Source organism: Micropterus salmoides, unplaced genomic scaffold (genome assembly GCF_014851395.1).
Source record: "Micropterus salmoides isolate LMB-PRFRI ecotype aquatic unplaced genomic scaffold, ASM1485139v1 Ms_hic_scaffold_3, whole genome shotgun sequence".
Lineage (NCBI taxonomy): Eukaryota > Metazoa > Chordata > Actinopteri > Centrarchiformes > Centrarchidae > Micropterus > Micropterus salmoides.
Window position 1 is genome coordinate 39,921,395 of NW_024042261.1, and position 20,795 is coordinate 39,942,189.

The 20,795-nt window shown below is 42.3% G+C and overlaps 1 protein-coding gene across 2 annotated transcripts; it reads left to right on the forward strand.

Annotated features, from left to right (window-relative positions):
* The first annotated feature begins 2,461 nt into the window (after nucleotides 1-2,461).
* On the forward strand, nucleotides 2,462-17,914 carry gpr171 (G protein-coupled receptor 171). 2 transcript variants are annotated; one of them, XM_038694156.1, is made up of 6 exons: nucleotides 2,462-2,600; nucleotides 12,720-12,850; nucleotides 12,936-13,131; nucleotides 13,268-13,477; nucleotides 13,568-13,696; nucleotides 14,055-17,914. In XM_038694156.1, exons 3-6 carry the CDS (start codon nucleotides 12,961-12,963, stop codon nucleotides 14,580-14,582), a joined length of 1,038 nt encoding a protein of 345 aa, XP_038550084.1. In that variant the 5' UTR covers nucleotides 2,462-2,600; nucleotides 12,720-12,850; nucleotides 12,936-12,960; the 3' UTR covers nucleotides 14,583-17,914. The 2 variants fall into 2 exon arrangements, with proteins under 2 accessions (XP_038550084.1, XP_038550085.1); XM_038694157.1 differs by lacking the exon at nucleotides 2,462-2,600 and adding an exon at nucleotides 9,411-9,564.
* The last annotated feature ends 2,881 nt before the right edge of the window (nucleotides 17,915-20,795 follow it).

Sequence of the window (20,795 nt, forward strand, 5' to 3'; positions counted from 1 at the left end):
CAAGGCCCAAATAATTACAAACACAGATAGACAGACCAGGATCATGACAGGCTGCAGAAAATCCTTCATATGTTCTGGTTATATATAAAGTAAGTATTTGGTTGATGGATAAACATCTGCATGTCTCCTGTGGACCACAGGTGTGAGATAAAGACGGTGAGCTGAGACCATCGTCTTTTTTGGGGCTTGACCTTTAGAACTAAATTACCTAAATTATCTTAAAAATGTCTTTTACCAGGTGTTTTCACACCTACACACTTGTTTAGTGTTTCAGGTCGTCACCACATCGCCTGTTATCATTCTTAGAAATCGTTACCTCTGCAGAGGTGACTGTAGTGGTGTTGTGTGTTTCCGATGCTTTCCGATAATATTTTTTGCATAGGTGTCATTTACGCTGGGGACGCTGGGGACGCTGGGGACATGTCCCCACCACTTTCTGAAATGGCTGACTTTGTCCCCACCACTTTTTTAAAGCATAACTTGTTAAAAACGTTCTGAAATACAGCTTGTAGTTAAATAACAAATGAAAATGTTATGTGGTTATGTTTGAACAGAACCAATTCAGGTCTTTCTGCAACACGTCCTCATACATAAACATAAAAGTCGATTGTCTAGTGTCCCAAAACGAGTTGTGTGTCCCTTGGAAAGTACGACGACATACAGTACACCGATCAGCCATAACATTATGACCACCTGCTGATCCTGGGCTGGTGATGGCGCAATGGATAAGATACATGCCTTTGGTGTGAGAGACCCGGGTTCGACACTGTGACCTTGAGCAAGTCACTTAACCCCTTGTTGCTCCAGAGGCGTGCGACCTCTGACATATAAAGCAATTGTAAGTCGCTTTATCCCCGTCGAGGCCTGGACTCCACTGCGTCTGCTCTGTGTTCTGATGCCTTTCTATCAGAACCAGCACTTTGACCTCCAGTAGCTCGTCTGGTGGATCGGACCACACGGGTCAACCTTCGCTCCCCACGTGCATCAGTGAGCCTTGGCCGTCCGTGACCCTGTCGCCGGTTCACCTCTTTTTACTTCCTTTGACCGCTTCTGATAGGCACTGACCTCTGCAGACCGCTTTGGAGCCGTCCAGCCATCACAGCTTGGTTCCTTGTCAAAATTGCTCAAATCCTCACGCTGCCCATTTTTCCTGCTTCTAACACGTCAACTATGAGGACACAGTGTTCACCTGCTGCCTGATAGATCCCACCCACTGACAGGTTTCACGCTGACCCAGAGTTAATCACTTCACCTGTCAGTGGTCATAAAGTTATGAGTGCTGGTACCAGTTCAGCGAGAGGTTTAACACATTGTGAAAACATGTGAAACTGGTGGTTTAGGTTTAGGGAACAAAACCACTTGATCATGTTTAGGAGAAGATGGTGGTTTGGGTCTCAAACTTCAGTCTCCTGAGTGAAGAGTTTATTTGACTCATCCATCCACCTCACCACCTCCTTCCATGGACTTTCTCGCTCTTCATACTACGTCACCTGACTTCCTCTGCCACTACAGATAACAAAAACGTAGATATGAGTTGTAACGAGCTGCTGCATCATCCACCCATGCGGCCGTGTCTCTGGTGAGGACGTGCTGGTTCATAGCTTTTCTAAACGGCCACGGGGGCGATGTGGTTTTGTTTCATATCTACAGACAGTCTCTCCTTGAAGACATGAACAGGGCTTGAACTCGGCAGTTCACCTGAAAAGTGACAGAAACACTAATAATAAAAATTTAAAGAAAAGAGGGTTCTGGCCTTTTCGCTCACCTGGCGTGAAAGTTTCAAAATTGTTGGACACAGTCGGAACAAAACACCCCACATTTCCATAGACCTGTAGACCACTACTGACCTGCAGACCACTACTGACCTGCAGACCACTACTCGCGTTGGGGGAGGAGGTTTCCAATATTTGAACATGTGACAAGCACTTTCAGATGAAGGACAGTGGTCTCTGAAGAGTCTCTGAAGTGTCTCTGAAGTGTCTCTGAAGAGTCTCTGAAGAGTCTCTGAAGTGTCTCTGAAGTGTCTCTGAAGAGTCTCTGAAGTGTCTCTGAAGTGTCTCTGAAGTGAAGTTAAAAATGTGAAAGGGTTTGTTGACTCATACTGATCTATTTGGCCTAAATAAGTCTTTTCCTGTGTTATTATTCATATAGACTCATATGTCACACTTGGTCACAACCATTCACACTGCCCCCCCCCCCCCCCCCGAACATGTCAGAGAAAGCAGAAGTCTCATTCAGTTCAAGCAACCGTCGGTCTGTTACTTTAAATCATATGTGACATACACTCATTTTGAAACTAAACTTATTCATCACTCAGTTAGTGGAAAGACCTTTAACAGCTGCCTGTGTGTGTGTTGCGGGGAGGCGTGGCCTGTGGTCAGACTGACGACAGCAACATGCTGCTAACTGTCAAGAAAACACCTTCCATCCGTCTGCAGCTTCCGCAGCCCGATCACATGAACCTCGCCAGTGAACCAAATCAAACGTACCCCGAGGACCTGAGGAGAAGCTCGAAGCCCGGCCAGTCCTCTGGTATCCAACACGTGGTCTGAGGACCTGTGAGAGGACTGCGTAAGTCCACAGAGAGGGCGACACAAGAGGTAAGGTCTCCTTCAGGTTTATTTTAATTTAAACCTTTACAGACTGATGTTGAAATATACTCACGATGGAAGATCCTTCTTCACTCACAGCTTGACTGAAATAACAAGTAATTAAAATCAAATACAGGTCAAAGCTTGACAGTTTGAAGGAAGGACAGCTTGAACCTTTGAAGATTCAACCAGGAGAGTTTCATGCCAATAAAAGCTGAAGAGCTCCAACTGTCCTCCTCACGTTGTCTATGACAAACATGAATGAGAACGTTGCTTCCCGAAACAAGAGGCGCCTGAAAGCACTCAGATCAGAGCACTGTTCATTTTGTCAGTGAAAACTGTAATAAAAAGTATTAGCTGACTAAAACTAAATAAAATGCTTCCTTTGAGAACAAGATCTATGATGAAATATTTTACATTTTTGACAGTGTATAACAACTATGGACAAGCAGGGATAAGCAGTATTTATGATACATGTATTTAATATATAACTTCATCTTTTGTATCAAAATACTTTAGTGTTAAAATACTGTAAAAACGTCTATGGATGACGTCAATAAAACGCTGCCTCTGATTGGTGCCTGCTCAGTTTAAATTGCCCAGGCTTGTTGAGATCAGAACAGAAATTGATGTGTATGTTGCCAGATTTTCATCCATTTTTAGCACAGACTCCTTCAATTTAACAGTTTCTGTTAAGTTTTAGTGTTCGTTTCAGCAGCTTTGGCTAGTTTGTTAACCAGTTTACGTAATGTTCTAGCTAGCTATCTGACCCTCACAGTTAGCGTCAGCTTTGCTACTTTCAGCTTTGCTACTTTCAGCTTTGCTACTTTCAGTTTGCACAAAAAAGTGTTGATGACGTTTTTTCCGTATATATAAATTAGGGCTGACCCCAAATAGTCGAAGATTTGATGCGTCGATGGGCGGAGCCTAATTCGACTCAATCTCACAGTCAAAGCTTCGCAACGACACCGGTCGGTTCTTTGAAACGGGCGTTTGTTACTGTGGGCACGTCTGGTCTCTCTGACACGTCCACGATTTGTTTACGCGGTGAGAACCACATTTATAAATGAACACAGTACACATGTATCAGTGCATTCTACAGTACATACCTTAGCAGAAGAAAATACAAACAACGTCTAGCTTCATAAAGACGAAGTGGTAAAATACCTCGTTGGCCGCTTGTCGTGAAAAGAGGTTATTAAATCCTTTAAAGTCCCTTGAAAGTGGACTAAATACACTGTTGATCACATCCTATTCAGCTGCCTATTTTACCCATTAGCTCTTAAACATGCATTATATTTTTAACTTTACGTTAAATTAATTACTTATTTATTACATGAAATTATGAGAGAAATTATGAACTGCGCATCATGAACACACAAGTATTGCAACAACACTTACCCAAGGATCACGCCATTTTGGCAATATGGGGGAGCTCAACGTCTGATTTTACATAGAACTACCAGTTTTCTCCCAATAAGTTAATATACAGCCTGTTACAACGTTTAATACTGTAAATAATCATGTAAAAAGAAAAAAAAAACTTCCAATAAATGTTTTTAAAGTGCGTAAATAAACGACCCGTCATTGCGCATGTAGGCGTAGCGTGAATGTGTGCAGTGGCAAGAAGAACACTTGCTGAAGAGATGGAGCCACAGCTTCACCGGTGTTGTGCCGAGTTGTCGGCACCTCGCAGGACTTATTATAATTCATCACCGTTGATGAACTTGTTTTTAAACAGCCGCTACTTGAAATAGCCCTGCGAGGAACAGCGACATGCAGGCAGCTGTGCAGCACGGCAAAAACTCTGCACAAGACCGGTGAATGGCAGAAGCGAGAGCGGGAGAAAGAGAGAGAAAATGGTCAACAATAAGCCTCAGTTTAGCTTCACCTCGCAATCACCGCGCAGGAAAACACACGATTCGACAGCCGACTATAGGCAGAACTTGGCGATTCTGATTCGACTATGTAAATCCTTAGTCGGGGACAACACTAATATATACAGGGTATATACAGGAATCTTGAAATAAAATTCAAAACCTTTTTAAGACCTTTTCAAGACTTTTTCAACATATTTGAGCACTTTGAGCAAACCAATTAAATCAGCCACACACCTTTAAAATTTATTTGTATCGTACATTTCAACAACAAGGTAATTCAAAGTGCTTTACATGAAACATAAAAGCAACAGGGAAATATAAAAAGGTTTAAAAGTTAAATAGAAAATAAAAACAGGCAGGCCTCCCACCTTTGGTTATTTTACTCCTTTGATTCCCCATCTCCCTCTCTATCCCCCCCTTTAGGGACTCTAACCCCAAGGGGACTAAACCTTCTTTAGGTAGTACAAGGGACATTTTTGAGTTTTTAAAAGGAATTTAAATATATTTATTGCCTATATGTCATCAGGTTTTAACGCCACCTAAAAACTGAGGCATTAACCAACTTTCCCAGTTGCCTATAACAGCCTGTATGAGCCAACGGTTTTCTATGTGAAGGACTGGTCAGATTTCCTGTGAAACACAGACGTGTACGTTCACCCACACTTTTAGCAAACAGGATTTTCATGTTGAAAAACATATCTTCAAAATGTAATACCTTGTTAAATGGTGATTAATACTTTAATACTTTTTAAAAGCCTTAATTTTCGCAAAATTGATTTATCACCTTTTAAGACTTTTTAAGACCCTGCGGAGACCCTGATATATAAATATATACTGTTATGGCAAACGAGTGAGAACGCTGAAATGTTATGTTTAAATATGCAGATTAGCTTGTTTGGTTAATTTAGAAGAAATCTACAGATGCAAACAGACAAGGGTCTGAGAGTAGACTTGAAACAAACATTTAAATGTGTATTTTGGAAGTTTTCTTTCTATTAAATTAAAATACAAGAAAGCCAACTAGTCCAAAATCTTAAAATTGACTACTACGTAAAAAAGTGTCCTGCTTTAAACAATGACTTCATAATGTTGATCGTAGGCTCCTCACGTAAAAACTATCCTTAACTATGCTGATAGATCTTTACATGACACAGCCAGTCCTCCCTCACATGTGGATTCATCAGTCATTGTGTGTGTGAATCCTAAAGACGACCACAGTCTCTGCGTTAACTGCATGATTATCTCGCAGAAATCTGCCGAGTATGAAACAATTGCGTGACTGGGAATTAAAATAAATTGGTAAAGAAGTCAGAGTTGTGTTAATATACTTGTTATTTGAGTGTTTTGTTTTAAACATTTTTAAAATTAAATGATTATGAGAAGTATCCTTTTTTCACTTAAGTCCCTCCCCCAAAATATGTCTGTGCGCCCCTGATGCCACGAGACGCCGTCACCAACACGTTCTCACTCCCGACTCGTCACATATTGACGCTTGGTCAAGGACCTTTGGCGTCGCCTTTTAACGACCTGGGTAGACCTTTTGCGTCATTTATTGACGTTTAGGGCTCCGCGGTCAAGTTAGCAACCACAAATATACAACTTCTGGTAAAGTTAAGACTTTCAAAATAAAACGCTAGTGTTTCGAAACATCGCCATTTTGAAACAGCGCGTTATTAAAGTACTTGGTTGGGTTTAGGCAACAAAACTACTTGGTTAAGGTTAAGAAAAGATCATGGTTTGGGTTAAAATAACTATGTCAGTTAACTAACTAACGTCACCTACGTCAATTTAGGTAACTTGCAACTATGGCTCTTGACCACGTGTCCATATGTGACGACTTGTGAGTGAGAACGGGTTGGTGTAACTCGTTAAATGTACACACCTGTGCATTAATGTCATTAATGATAGACAGACGTTTTTGCAAAGTGATTTCATGGCAGTTTGGAAAAGTATATTTAAATCATAAAAATACAGTTTATTTTGAAAAATAACGTGGTGGCTGTATTTTATAGTTTATTTAGACTTAAAATAATTAATTTAAAATACATTTAGATTTAGATATTTACGAAAAAATAAATATATTCTTTTATGGAAAGATTGATATTGACTATAAAAGAAAAGCCTATTTGAACCTCTTTATCTTATTTAAAAAAAACATTCACAAATACAACATTACAAAAGAAATCAAACATTATATTGAAACATTATATAGTCTGAAGAATTTAAAACGTAGAATGCATAAAGACTTAATGATTGTTCTTTGTTGCTTGTAACTTGATCCCCCCGTGTATCTCGTTGTGTCATCTTCTATTATTCTGTTGTGTAATGTAGGCTATTTACTTTTGGATTAATACGATTCAATAAAATAAACAGTGGTAATGTCGATCAGACAAGAGCATTTCTTAATCAAACACAGTACAGCCTAACTGTGGGCTGAGTTGATAACCTGTGAATGGTGATATGAAATGTTAGAGTGGTTTCCGAATTTAAAAATCCTTCATGTTAACAGGGGACTCATATTGAAAGAAAGGTCCCCCCTCGTGCAGCAGTACACCTTCAACAAGCACTGGAGGGTTTAACAACCCACTCCCACTGCGCCCTCGCTGGTTTGGGATGGCGCTCATGCGGACTCTCCGCATGAACGGAGTGGAAGTAGGTAGGGAGAGGGAGGAGCAAGCATTTTCGGAAAGGCCCAGAGATACCTTCATTTCCATAGAAAGCTGAAGTCCTGATGTCACTTCCTGTTAAGTAGCTGTTCCCCCACCGCCTGTGAGTCAGTGCAATCTGTTACTCAAGGTTTTTTTCATCTGTCTGTCTGAAAATGGAAAATGGTTTCTGGTTTATTGTTCTTACCTGTACAAACTGTTTTATATCCAAGTCAAACCTTCATATTTTAATGTTTATTCAATGGCCGAAGTCTCTTCTTCCTCTGAGCCATTGAGCTCCATTGTTGTCCAGAAACCATTAAACCCATCAGTGAGCCTCCCTGCTGCACTGGGTCACATGTTATTTAATTTATTCTGACTCAGTCCCTCAAACGCCGTCCTGCTGCCCCAAATACTCCAATTATCTGCCGCTGAATACGTTTCCCCAGCATATCCAACCTCACTCCCACAGATCAAACAGTATGAAAATTTCATTTCACGATAATATAGAGACCGAAATCATCACGGAGTTGTTGAAATGTGGTGGGGTGGCGATGGCGGAGAGGATAAGACACATGCCCTTGATGTGAGAGACCCGCGTTTGACTCCTCACTGTGACACATCCAACAACAAGTGTAAAAAATACTTATATATGGGGGGGTGATGGTGCAGTGGATAAGACACATACCTTTGATGTGAGAAACCCGGGTTCGAATCCAAACATCAATGTGTCCCTGAGCAAGACACTTAACTCCTCCAGAGGCGATGAATAAATGAATAAATGTAAAATGTGCTGAAACCGTTTCATCGAAAACCACAAATAAAATGAAACATAACATTAATATAATAACAGCCAATACCTTATGGAAACATATGGAAACCATTTTAAATGTGCATTAACATTAAAGCAGATATAAAATATGTAATTATATAACGTAAACTTTATTTGTTTAGCACACAGTACAAAGTGCTTTCACAGAAAGAAAAAACATTCAAATTATAGCAGTTAAAAACAACAACATTAAAATATGACACAACCTGCACAAATAAAAATTAAATTAAATTTATAAAAGGGCTAGCATATCAGATTAACTGGGAGTTTGCATGTTCTCCCCGTGTGGGTTCAAACCAGGTGCTCCGGCTTCCTCTCACCATCCAAAGACATGCAGGCAGATGGGTTCATGGTAAATTGCCCTTAGGTGTGAACGTGAGTATGAGTGGTTGTTCTTTTCTGTGGGCCCTATGTTGGACCGCCGACCTGTCCAGGGTGCACCCCGCCTCTCGCCTGATGTCAGCTGGGATTGGCTCCAGCAACCCTGCATGGATAGGCGGGTAAAGACAACGGATGGACGGGCTGATCATTTCCTAAACCTAACCAAGTAGTTCTGTTGCCTAAATCTAACCAAATTGCGATGTTTAAGTCTAACTAGACGTTGCATATTGTTTCTTGTAAATGTTTTTCTGGACCAGTGGAACTTTATATCGTCTGGCTGATGGCAGTAACTGGAAACAGTGATGGTGAGAGTGGCATAAACAAAAAAACTGAGTATCTTATATGTCAGGAGGGGGATCAGACTGGCACCACAGACATAAATAAATTAAGAGTCAAACTGTCACAATATTTATTCTTGCAAATGCGACCGCAGAGCCCTTCACGTGAAAAAAACCCCCAACTATCTTAACCAAGCGTCCATGTGTGACGTGTTGTGTGTGAAAGCGTGTTGAACAGATCCTGTTCGCTTGATAAAAACCACAGCGAGGAGCTGATTTAGGAACTGAGCCCCATTTTTTTCCTCAATTGAAACTATGATCTGTGATGTGCTTTTAAAGATTTAAATCTTCAGGAGGAACTAACGGGCTCAGGTCTGACAGCCATAGACAGGAAGTCAGACAGTGAGAGAGAGACTGCATGTTGCTGATCCATGACATCCTCCCACGCTCTTCGAACGTCTACACTTTACGTTGTCTAAATCCTGCCTACACCGTTCATCCCTTCCCGTCCATTCACACACCTTTCTGCTTAACTGGCCCTCAGTCTGTCAAGTTGTCACCTTTAACCCGCGGCGATCTGCCAGCTGGCAAGAAATGTTTGATTGAGGTTTACTCCTGAAACACAGGCCACAAGTTCCAGCATCACCGTGATTCTTGCGTCGGTGATCTGATAGAGCAGAGGATCATTTTACCTGTTTAAACATTTGCATATCGTCGTGAGTGGAAAGTGTGTGAATGATGTTTGAGGAAAGTCACTGCTTTGTGTCAGGGTTCAACGAGTGAAAGTTTCCTGATTCACGACTTCCTGCTGCAGGCAGGTTTGCTTTTGACCACAGAGTTTGCACAGTAGCTCAGCTCACCTACGTCTGTCTGTCACATCCTGCTTTTCAACAATGAGGTTGCAGGAGCTCCTGCACATCCAACAAGACGAATCCAGCGCACTTCAGCTCAGCGTGGGTCAGTGTTTTCTGTTTGTTGTTTGTCGTTTTTATTCCACATGGTTTGAATCGTGTTTTATCTGCTGTGGTTCAGTGAAACATACATACATAACGTATGGTAGTAACAACGGGCCCTTGGGCTACACCGTTACGAGGCACACATGCACACACTGCGTTTGTGTCCAGAAGGGAACCCTATATAGGCAAATTTATGTACCACGTTTACTCGTTTTGCCTCGGTTTAACATGCAGTAAATATTTAATTTAAAGCTCCTTAAATTGATTTCTTTCTAACATTTAGCTGACACTTTTACCCAAAGCGACTTACAGTTGCTATATGTGTCAGAGGTCGTAACAGTAACAGTAAGCGTCGCACACAGTTTAATACCCACAAGCACATCCACACAATTAAACAGGTAGGCCTGTCCTCAGTAATCCAAAACAATCTTATCTGGGAGCTGTGCGACCCTCTGCTCCTGTTCATTCCTCTCCGGTCTCTTCTTGAAACAATGTTTGAATGGCAGGACTTCTAGCTTGCACGTGTGCTCTGCTAGTCCACTTGTCAGATTTTGCATTTCACCTGGTTTCTGTAGTCTTGTCTTCTTGTCACACGATCAAATAGAAACTTAAGAATGGGCATTCATTTACATATTACCCAGCAATCATCACTGCACATGTGGGCTATATGACACGAATAGCAAAGAAAATAAGAAAATATTCATTCTGTTGAATCTGTGGAAACAATTTTGTGACATTTCACTGTTTACTTTACTGCAGTCAGTAGTTTTACCCACAGAAGACTTTGGTGTCAGACACCACGGCAAAGAGGGAAATGCACATAAGAGTGTATATATAGCTCTTGATCGCCGGCGTCTACATAGTTTGAAGAGAAAAACAGTTGTGAATTGGGAGTGTACAGCTGACTGAGGGGGCTGTGCGTTTTTACCATGTAACTGACAAAAACCAACCCGAAACTTGGCGGGGCCGCAGCCGTCACGGGCCCCAGTGCAGCTGCACTGTCTGTACCTTCGCCCCTGACTCAAGTGCAGGACGTTAAAGCTGGATCAGGTGATGTATTTCAGAAGCATTTCTTGTTGCCTGCCTGCTGACCTACCTTTCTACCTGCCTGCACTCACTGCTCATGAACATGTGTTTTGGGGAAGTAGCTTTGGAGGAGGCCTGAAGGGAGAATCTAGCTGTGTGTTGTTGGTTTCTCCAGTGCTGCCTGTCGCAGCTTTAAGTACAATTCTGAGATACTAGTAGTAACGTAAATGCCACTTTTACACTGCGTTTCTGAGGGAAATATTGTGCTTCCTGCTCCACTACGAGAATCTGACAGCTGTGGTTACCAGTTACTTTTTAGATTAGCAAGAAGCGAGAAGTCCACCAGCACTGTTTTATTATTTTTTAAAAGTGATCCCTGTTTCACTTTGTTAAACTATAAGGTTTCTTTATGCAATCATATCTCATGTGCACAGCAGAACCCACATGTCAGCCAGTCTCTCAGGTCTGTCTGACTTCCTGTCTGTGGTTCTCAGATCTAAGCACGTTAGTTCCTCCTAAAGGTGTAAATCTTTAAAAACACCTCTACATTTAATAAAAAGTGCTCAGTTCCTGTTCACAGCTGCTCACTGTTGTTTTTATCACATTCTCACTCCCAACTGGTCACATATAGACTCATGGTTATAGTGGCTTGGCATCACTTGTTAGCGCCCTGGGTACCCTTTAGTGTCATTTTGTGACGTTTAGGGTTTCGCGGTCAAGTTAGCAATAATAAATATGTAACGTCTGGTTAGACTTTCAAAATGAATGTACTTGTTAAAGTGACTATATGTAAGTTTTTGATTTTAATAAATCAAATTCTCATTTCTGGACCACCTGCTGGCTCGGGTCTGTCAGCTGGACTCCAGTGATCCCGGAGCAGATTTTAACAATGCTGCTGTTCCTTTCCTGCACAGACGATCCATAAAACAAGCAGATAAAAGAAAATGTTAAAAGACTTTCAGTAGCTATTGACTTTGTTTTTATCAGTCAAACATGGTTCCTTAAGTACTTAAGTATGAGTATGTCTCTTCATGAACGATGAACTTCTAGGTTACAACTGGACAACAACAATGAGAGTTTTCAAACAGCCCATGCTCTGATGAAGATAGTGGAACTGACAATCATCTGTCTGCAGCAGGAATTAAATTTCTGCAAGTTGATTTGCATAAAATGAACTGAAAACAGAGGCTGGTGGAAGGAACCGGTCTAAAAAGGAACAGGAATCAGGATATCACAATCAGAATAAGAAATACTTTATTGATCCCCGAGGGGAAATTCTTTTTCACATTTGTCAAGGCATAAGCAATAGAAATAGCAATAAAAGGTCGATAGATAAAGAGAATATAAATATCAGTATAAATATAAAGGAGTGTGGGTATGTACAATATTTACATTATTAAGAATTATTATGGTGAACCAAAAAGGACCAATGGATGAACATCAGCAGAGAACACGAAAATAGATAATATGTGTCCGTGTGTCAGACACTTAGAGGGAGGAGTTATAAAGCTTGATGGCCACAGGCGGGAAGGACTTCCTGCGCTCTGTGGTGCATTTTGGGGGAATGGGTCTTGCACTGAAAGTGCTCCTGTGTTTGATTAGCACGTCATGGAGCGGGTGGGAGACACTGTCCATGATGACATGTAGTTTGGACAGCATCCTCCTCTCTGACACCACCGACAGAGAGTCCAGCTCCGCCCCCACAACCTCACTGGTCTTGGATCAGTTTGTTGAGTCTGTTAAAGTATTTGCAGTAAATGTCAATATATTAAATTAAGAAGCTCCGTCCGGAAAAGCGGTCACTCCGACAGTGTTACTGTTTCCCAGACGTTCCTTGATCTTAAATGTGGTTTCAAATCCATCGAGTATTTCTCTATAACACTGAATGTTATTAAAAACCATCATTAGACATTAGTGATTAAGAGTTTCCCAGCGAGCTCAGCAGCAGACTGCGGTGTGATCGACAGATCTGAAAGATCTGCAAACATCCGTCACTGGTTGGTGCACGCCTGACCACTTAACACCAGCGAGAAGAGCTCAGACAAAAATATGAATGCAGAAATAAATATCTCAGGTGAACTGACCAAAAGTGTTTTATTGACTAACAGGAAACATTTTGTGTTCTTCTAGGAACCCGAGGCCGAATTAGATTTTCAGTGTGGGTTTCCTTCCCACAGGCCTCTGCTCTGAACCAGACTGTGACATCTGAACCACAATCTGAGCAGCTGCTGAAGATTCAGACATCCTCCAGTCGCTCCACAGTAAGCACAACATCGCACCTGCAGCTCCCTGTGTTTGCTTTTCTTTAAGCGCAGCGTCGAGGATTTTTCCTTTCTTGTGTGTCAGCTCCAGGTGAGCACCGAAGCTCTCGATGATGCCTCCTTCCTCCAACTTCAGCGGTGGAGGATCTGGTGAGGAGAAGCAGTGCATCGTCAACGACCAGATGGGACCTTTCGTTGTCCTCTACATCCTCATCTTCGTCATCAGTCTGCCTGGAAACCTGCTGTCCGTGTGGGCCTTCATCCGCAGCCCCCGAGCCACGGTAGGACTGGGACTGGATGTTCGGATAAATTCAGATGAGACAGCCTGACCTAAAGTGAGATGAGAGAAGGTGAAGTGAGGTGTAAGCGGGATGTTAGTTGCGGTTTTTAAAGGTGTGTCCGTTTGTGGTTCTGCAGCAGCAGAACGCCAGCGTCTACCTGGTCAACCTGCTGGTGGCCGACCTGCTGCTGCTGCTCGCGCTGCCCTTTAAGATCCTTTATGACCTCGGGTCGGCGTCGTGGAGCCTTATGGTGTTCCACTGCCAGGCCAGCGCCGTCACCATCTACATCAGCCTCTACGCATCCATCGCCTTCCTCGCCTTCATCATAATTGACCGCTACATGCAGGTAAGGCTACGCAGGAACACAGCTTCACCGCGGAGGTATGAACTTTAACCCACGATGTGAGTCAGTGTCGATTTGTCTCTTCTGCTGCAGGACTGCCACTCTCTGCGCTCTCTGCGGCTGCAGGAGGTCGGCTTCTCCCGGCTGCTGACGCTGGTCGTCTGGCTGCTGCTGCTGCTCATCATGGTGCCCAACATGGTTCTGCCCACTCAGGAAGTAAAGGTACTGTAATACATCTGCTGCTATTACTAAGGCTGCTACTGCTTCTTGACTCAAGACCTGACCTAGAACAAGAGGCAGGTCAGGTCCAAATCATATCCAGTCTCATCAGGTCTGGTAGGGTCCTGTTGCATTGCTGCAGGTTTAGGTCTGTCTATCAATATGTATAAAACCTGGGGGGGGGGGTCCTCTCTAGACCGCTGCTGCTCCTGCAACAACAGTTACTTCTAATTCTTCTACAACTGCTTCAACTTGAAACTTGGAACAGCTTCGACTGCTCCTCATCATGGCGTCCGTTTGTCTCAGCTGATGTTTGTAATGAAGTGACCGAGATTAAAAGTTTGTTTGTTCGCCTCTGCAGGAGCAGCGGTACCTCAGCTGTTCATCTCTGAAGACGGACATCGGCCTCCACTGGCACGCCCTGACCATCTTCCTCTGCACGGCTCTGTTCCTCAACGCCTCCATCGCCGTGCTCGTCTCCTGCGGTCTGGCTCTCAAAAGACTCCTGGGCAGTCGCAAGGATCCCAAACTCTGGGTCGACGCCAGGCAGGCAGCGGGGAATGTGACGGCCGTGGCGTTGGCCTACATTGTCAGCTTCGTGCCCTACCACGTCGTCCGGACGCCGTACACGTTGGCCCAGACCAAAGTCATCACAGACTGCCAGACCAGGAGGCAGCTGTTTCTGGGGAAGGAGTGGACGCTGCTGCTGAGCGTGCTGCACCTCTGCTTCGACCCCCTGCTCTTCTTCTACCTCTACGCGCCGTTCAGACAGACGATCTGCAGGATGTTCCCCTGCTGCAGAAACCAGTCAGTCGGCGAGGCAGAGGAACAGGCTGCGGAGGAAATGATGCAACCTACAACTTCTGTGCAGCCGGAGGATGCTTTCTAGACACAGAGATGCTGTTTGTAAAGCAGGGATTCACACACATTCATGCCAAAGATCACCTCAATAAACAAAGACCGGAAGCAGAGAAACTACAAACACACCTTTCAACAGCTCCAAAGGAGGACAAATTCACTGTTTATTCATTATGTAACTGCATCATCCTTCTTTTCAGTCTGATTGTTTTGGTGTTCGTTTCTGAGAATGATACAGTAATAACTGCTTATAGTGCACAGTACCAATAGGCTACAGTTAAGAATAAAAGAATCATTCACAAACTCGACCAGAAGACGACTGAAGACATTTGCATAGTAGCAGTGGTGCATGTATCACACACTGCAAAAACTAAAATCTAAATAAGATTAATTATCTTAATTGAAGGCAAAACATACTTGTTTTTTGTCTGACAAGATATTTCTTCTTACCAGGCGGCTTTTATGTTGGAGAATTTCACTTGGTTTAAGTTTTTTTGGCTTTAAGTAGCAAGTGAAATATTCTTGTTCTGTTGGCAGATAATTTTGCTTATTTTAAGTAATATTTCCCACATTTTAATGTTTTTTCGCTTGTTTTTGAGAGCTCACTTTTTGCAGTGTAGGCCTACATGCTTCTTATTTAATGCTCGGCCAAATAACGAGTGCCAGACCAGAGTATTATTCAGGTGGTCTGGCCCAGGGCCCCGAGGCAGGTGCTGTCTGTGGTGCTCGTTATCTATGTGTACTCAACCGCACTAAAAACAATCAGGTTACTGCAGCGGACTGTTCATTCACAGTTACATCCAGGCAAGCAAAACAAACAATATAACCACATCAGAAATCGCACACAGTTAAGTTCAGAGAGAGGAGGAGGAGACATTTCACTCCCCCTCTCTGAAAAGGAAGTGGTCAATAACCAAGTTATAGAAAGTCCTACTGGCTTTTAGTTCCTCCGCAACAACAGAGTCAGTCGAAGTTTGTGCTACCAGCTAGCCTCTCAGTACGGATCTAGTTTTCCTCGTTGAATGTCCGAACCCCCTTTTTCCTCTCCACACACAGCTCCAGTTTTGGCGTTGGTCTTCCACCAGATTTGATCTTAAATTGCTGCTGTAGTGGTAGTTTAGTTAAACTATGAACTCCAAATCTCCACCCTCCATAACTGCACCAGCTGCTAACAGCTCCCGTTATTTCGTCCGAATGACGCGTGCTGTGATTTGCTTCACACACATCCAACGCGCTGCATTCAGAGGGGCGCTGTTTCACTTACTGTAAGATATTAAGAAATGGGGAAGAGATGACCACAACAGCACGTAAGATTTATCAAAACTATAAACATTGGGTTTTTATTAAAATGATAAACGCAGAGGAAGCCTGGCTTCCCTTGGCCTCTGGGAGAAAACTCCACTGATTGGTTGACAGGTCTGCTAATACGGTGGCTAATCAGCTCATCCCAGGGCGTCAGATACAAGCGTCACCGTTCAGCGTCCGTCTGAAACGCCCTTTGAAGACGCGGTTCAAATAAGTATGTTACATGACATCAGGCTCGTATGTAACGTTAATCTTTAAAAAACTCAACATATGAACAAAAGTAATGGGACATCCATGTCCTACTACTTTTGGTGGGGGCTGTTTTGTGGTGTAGTCTTCGTTAAGGGAAATCTTAACGCTACAGCAGTTTTCCTGTTTCTATATGACAACGTGCACAAAGCCAGCTCCATAAAGAAATGGTTTTCCCAGTTTGGCCCACTCAGAGCCCTGACCTTAACCCTATCCAACGCCTTTGGGATGAACTAGAACGGAGACCTCCAACATCTTGTAAGCAAACTTTCCAGAAGAGTGGAAGCTGTTAGAGCTGCAAAGGGGAACCCACTCCGTATTAATGCCTGTGGATTCAGAATGAGATGTCATAAAAGTAATGTGTATGTGTCCCAGTAGTTTTGTCCATATAGTAATATATAATTAATACACATATATAGTGGACTCCTGTACGCAGGATAAGCGGTTGGCGATGGATGGATGGATGTAGTGTACTGTATTTTGAGTTCTGATTGGTTCAGAAACAGTTAGGTTTGTTTATAAATGTGTGACTCAAACTCCTCTTACAAACTGTGAGAGAAATAATAAATGAAGAGTAAATGAAGTTTAGCGTATCATTCTGTGTTTGGACCAGCAGATGGCAGCAGCGATCAGCTTTCACAGAGTTCTCCATCAGAAACTTTGATGCTTCCTTTCTGCCATAGGTGTCATTTACAGCGGGGACGCTGGGGACGCTGGGGACGCTGGGGACGCTGGGGACGCTGGGGACGCTGGGGACGCTGGGGACGCTGGGGACACGTCCCCACCACTTTTTGAAATGGCTGATTTTGTCCCCATAACTTACTAATTTTTGAAAGCATTTGTTAAAATCTTTCTGACAAACAGCTTGCAATAAGAAATGTTAAATAACAAATGAAATTGCATTGAGAAAGGTTTATTTGCACAATAAGAAAGCATGTAATGTAATTTAAATCTAGAGGAAACAAATGTGCTTTGTCCAGGAAAGTAATTTAAGCAACAAAAAAAGCTACTTATTACTGCATTATATTCCAGTATATTTTATTTATATTTTGAGTTGTCACCTGCCACCTGAATTTCGTGTTTTCCTTCCTTCATAAATTGGTGAAGACAATGCAGTAAATTAAGAGTTTAATGCTAAAAATCTTCTGGGGGAGAAACCCAGACCCCCAACTCACATATTTTGGCATCAAATATTACTTCAAAATACTGTTAAAATATCTTCTTGTCTTGTTCTCGTGACCAAAGACTTTCCTCACACTCCTGACCTCAGACATTTTGTCCCACCACTTTTCAACACAAAGTGACGCCATTGCTTTCTACAACAAAAGTACAACATGTGTATAAATCATAATCATCAATCTTTTATTTCAGTATTTCTAAATCTTTTATACAACTTTATATCCATTGTTGTATTATCTGTTGTAACGCACCTTGTCGCCAAAACAAATTCCTTGCAAGTGTAAAAACTACTTGCAATAAATGTGTTTCTGATTGATTCTGATCAGACGGCTTTTGATTGATTATAACAAGACAAATAATGTTGGTATTAGAATCCAATGCACACATATGGAAGCTTCTTCTTATAAATACATACCAACTTATCATTTTACAATGAGAAATGTTTCTTGATTTAACAACATATAGATTTTGTGTAAACATGAAAATATGTAATGAGAATCTGTTATAACAAGACACTGAGTAGCAGCTTTATCCTCAGAGCAAGGTTATAAACCGGTCACATGATCATGTTCGGATGTGATTTAGTTCAGTAATTTAATCACAAAATAAATGGGTGTTATTAAATTCAGGTTACTTATTGTGTTGGGATTTACATGTGAATATTTTCTGTTAAAAGCTCGGTTATATGTTGAATAATATTGATTTTGTTTCTTTGCATGTTTTTCATGTGCACAAAATCTTCCTTTGTCGTTTCCAGCCACAGGTGTTTAGTAATTCGATGCTGTCCAAAGGCTTCTGATTGGTCCTTCTGTTTTAGTTTTGCAGCGCTGCTCAAGCTGTCTTTTGACAGTTAAAAGCAATCGGTAGAAATTTAGAAAAGTAATCAAAAAGTAGTTAAATTATAAATTACTCTGATTTCTCTTTTGATGGAGCTAGGCTAACAGTTCCCTCTGCCTCCAGTCTTTGTGCTAAGCTACGCTAAACACATTCTCTGGTCACACGGGGAAGATGGTTAACAAGACAAGTTCACAAATTATCAGACTGCTCCTTTAACCAGTCGTTCATTCGCGGTCAGCTGTGGACTCCATGATCTAATGGAGTGAATACTCAGCCAACGCCTGACCTTCTGCCTGTGAGATTACACGTATAACATTATCCACAGCAGCTTATAATAACGGTTAATTATGTCTCACAGCGGTCGAATGCTAATAACAGTCAGACTGTAAAAAATAAACTCAACTTTTGTCTGTGGAATCTATTCTGCATTTTTGGTCGGAGACGTATAGTGTAGAAATGTAACTGGATCAGATAATCAGATCATGGTATTTATAACTGGCTTATTGGATTATGCTGAAATCCCCCTCACAGACCACAGAAAATAAACAGGATGCAGAAAAAATGTGCAACACGTGGAGAAACATGAAGTGAGCTGCTGTCAGGAGGAGGAGACAACCTCACAGCATGTCATGAAATTAAGTCTGACATATAGATGATGCATCTACGTTTCATAAACAAACTGGCAGACATACATCCCCTTCCAAAGCGGTTAAAAATGAGCTGGACGTGGGACAAGATCACAAGTAGGCCGAGGCTCACAGCTGCGTTAAACTGTCGACGACACTCAGCTGACAGCTTGGATGTGTGTGTGGAGTCACTGAAAGGTCTATTTTCTTATATTTTGATAAAATAAAACTTTAGTAAGTGCTGAAAGACTGAATATTTGACTCTGTGATCAAAGATTTTTAAAGTTAGGGAACCCACATCTGGGTTTAAACTGACGTCCGCTTGCACAGCCAGAAAACCTGTGCAGCAGCTTCTTAGGACGCATTTTCAGTTTATTTGTTAGGACACAACTTCTAGTGACAGAAGAAGTCAGGTGATGTGGTAAAAAGAGCGACAAGTTCAGAAAAGGAGGCGGTGGGATGGAAGTAAATTTCTTTTTTGTAGAGGACTTATGTCATGTGACTTATTTTAACCCAATCCACGATCTACCGGACCGCCACTACATTACGCAGGTCACATCGCGTTTAACATGTGGAAAACATCCACACAGGTCTAAGCAACAAAACCACTTGGTCAGGTTTTGTCCCTGGACTGTTAGTTGCCAACACTCATGTCATTTTGGGAAACGTTTATATGTCTTTGTACTTTCAAACGGCTCTACATGTCCTTGTGGGACACTTGGCAATCAACCTATTTTGTTGTTTAGGTATGAGGACGTGTTTGTGGGCAGCTTCTAACCAGAAAGGATTTAGAGAATGCACCCAGGATTTCTGCTCCACTCCTCCCAGCCAGAATATTTAAAGTCAAGGCTAGATGGAGGGAGAACAGTTGTTATTACCACCACCCCGGACAACACGAGGGAAACTAGAGGAATAATCCTGAGACATGAGATGAAAAACTGCCCGAACACAGGTTCAAGAACAAGACACTAGTGAGACTGAAACTTAAATGCCTGAGTGGATGGAGATAACGAGACACATGTGAAACACAGGTGCAAACAATCAACCCAGAAAGGACAGGAAGTAAAACAAGACCAGGACAGCAGTGGCACAATATCTACAACGTAAAACAAGAAATACTGACACAACACAAAACACCAACACCCCTGAACCGTGACACCACCTTAGCGACTGTCAGTCAGTGTTCAGCTTTCCAAGCTTGGTTCTGCAGCCGCTGCCACATTAGGGAAGGTCAGCGAATGAAACACACCTCAGGGTCTTGGCTGTTTTGTCACTGCTGAGGCCACAGGACACGGCTTAACTGAACTTTCAATTTCCAAGAAGAATCGTACAAGCTAGTTTTGAGCATGACGAGTGAAATTGTGGGCAAGATCTGTAGCAATTAATCATAGAAAGGGAATATTTTTTATATATATGGAATATATCTGTGTTCATGACCAACCAACTAAAAAAATCCCTTCTGCTGTAATAATGTTTTATGGTAATTTATGCATTTTTTCACCTTCAGCCAAACGCAGATCACGGCAGAGAGTTCACAGTTTATTTAACAAAGAGAATAGTGCAGGGAGGTTGGGAACTTCAGGGGTAACTTCAGGAGGAAGTTCCCGGTTAACCCGCACTGCGACAGGTGGACAGGTGTTACCCGAGGTCTGTTGCCATGGCAATTTACTCTGCATCTCTAAACTGCTCCGAGCAGGTTTTGTTCGTGGTTAACTCGAGGTTACCCTGCACGTGGACTACAAACCACACCTGTACTCAGTGTTACTGAGGAGACGTTGGATATTAATCCAAACCACTTCATAAAATATGTTTAGATTTCATCCTGATTTGTTCCACTGAGGATGCACTGAAGTTATTCTGAACACAACAGCGTCACGTTCAGACAGCGAGCCCTGCAGCCGAGCTGGGATTTTAGAGAGTAAATCTTAATTAACGGGACAGTTTCTTAGATGCAGCCCATCTGCAGTCTATAATTGAATTATCCTAAGTGTTTTCACATATTTAGATTGACTGTTTTACGTGTCCAAAAAATATGGAGCCAGGGTGAG

Bases quoted from the DNA above. Each gene is read 5' to 3' on its own strand.
- gpr171 (XM_038694156.1), top strand. From the start codon at position 12,961: ATGATGCCTCCTTCCTCCAACTTCAGCGGTGGAGGATCTGGTGAGGAG. The intron at 13,478-13,567 runs GTAAGGCTACGC...CTTCTGCTGCAG, and splicing joins TAATTGACCGCTACATGCAG to GACTGCCACTCTCTGCGCTC. The intron at 13,697-14,054 runs GTACTGTAATAC...TCGCCTCTGCAG, and splicing joins TGCCCACTCAGGAAGTAAAG to GAGCAGCGGTACCTCAGCTG.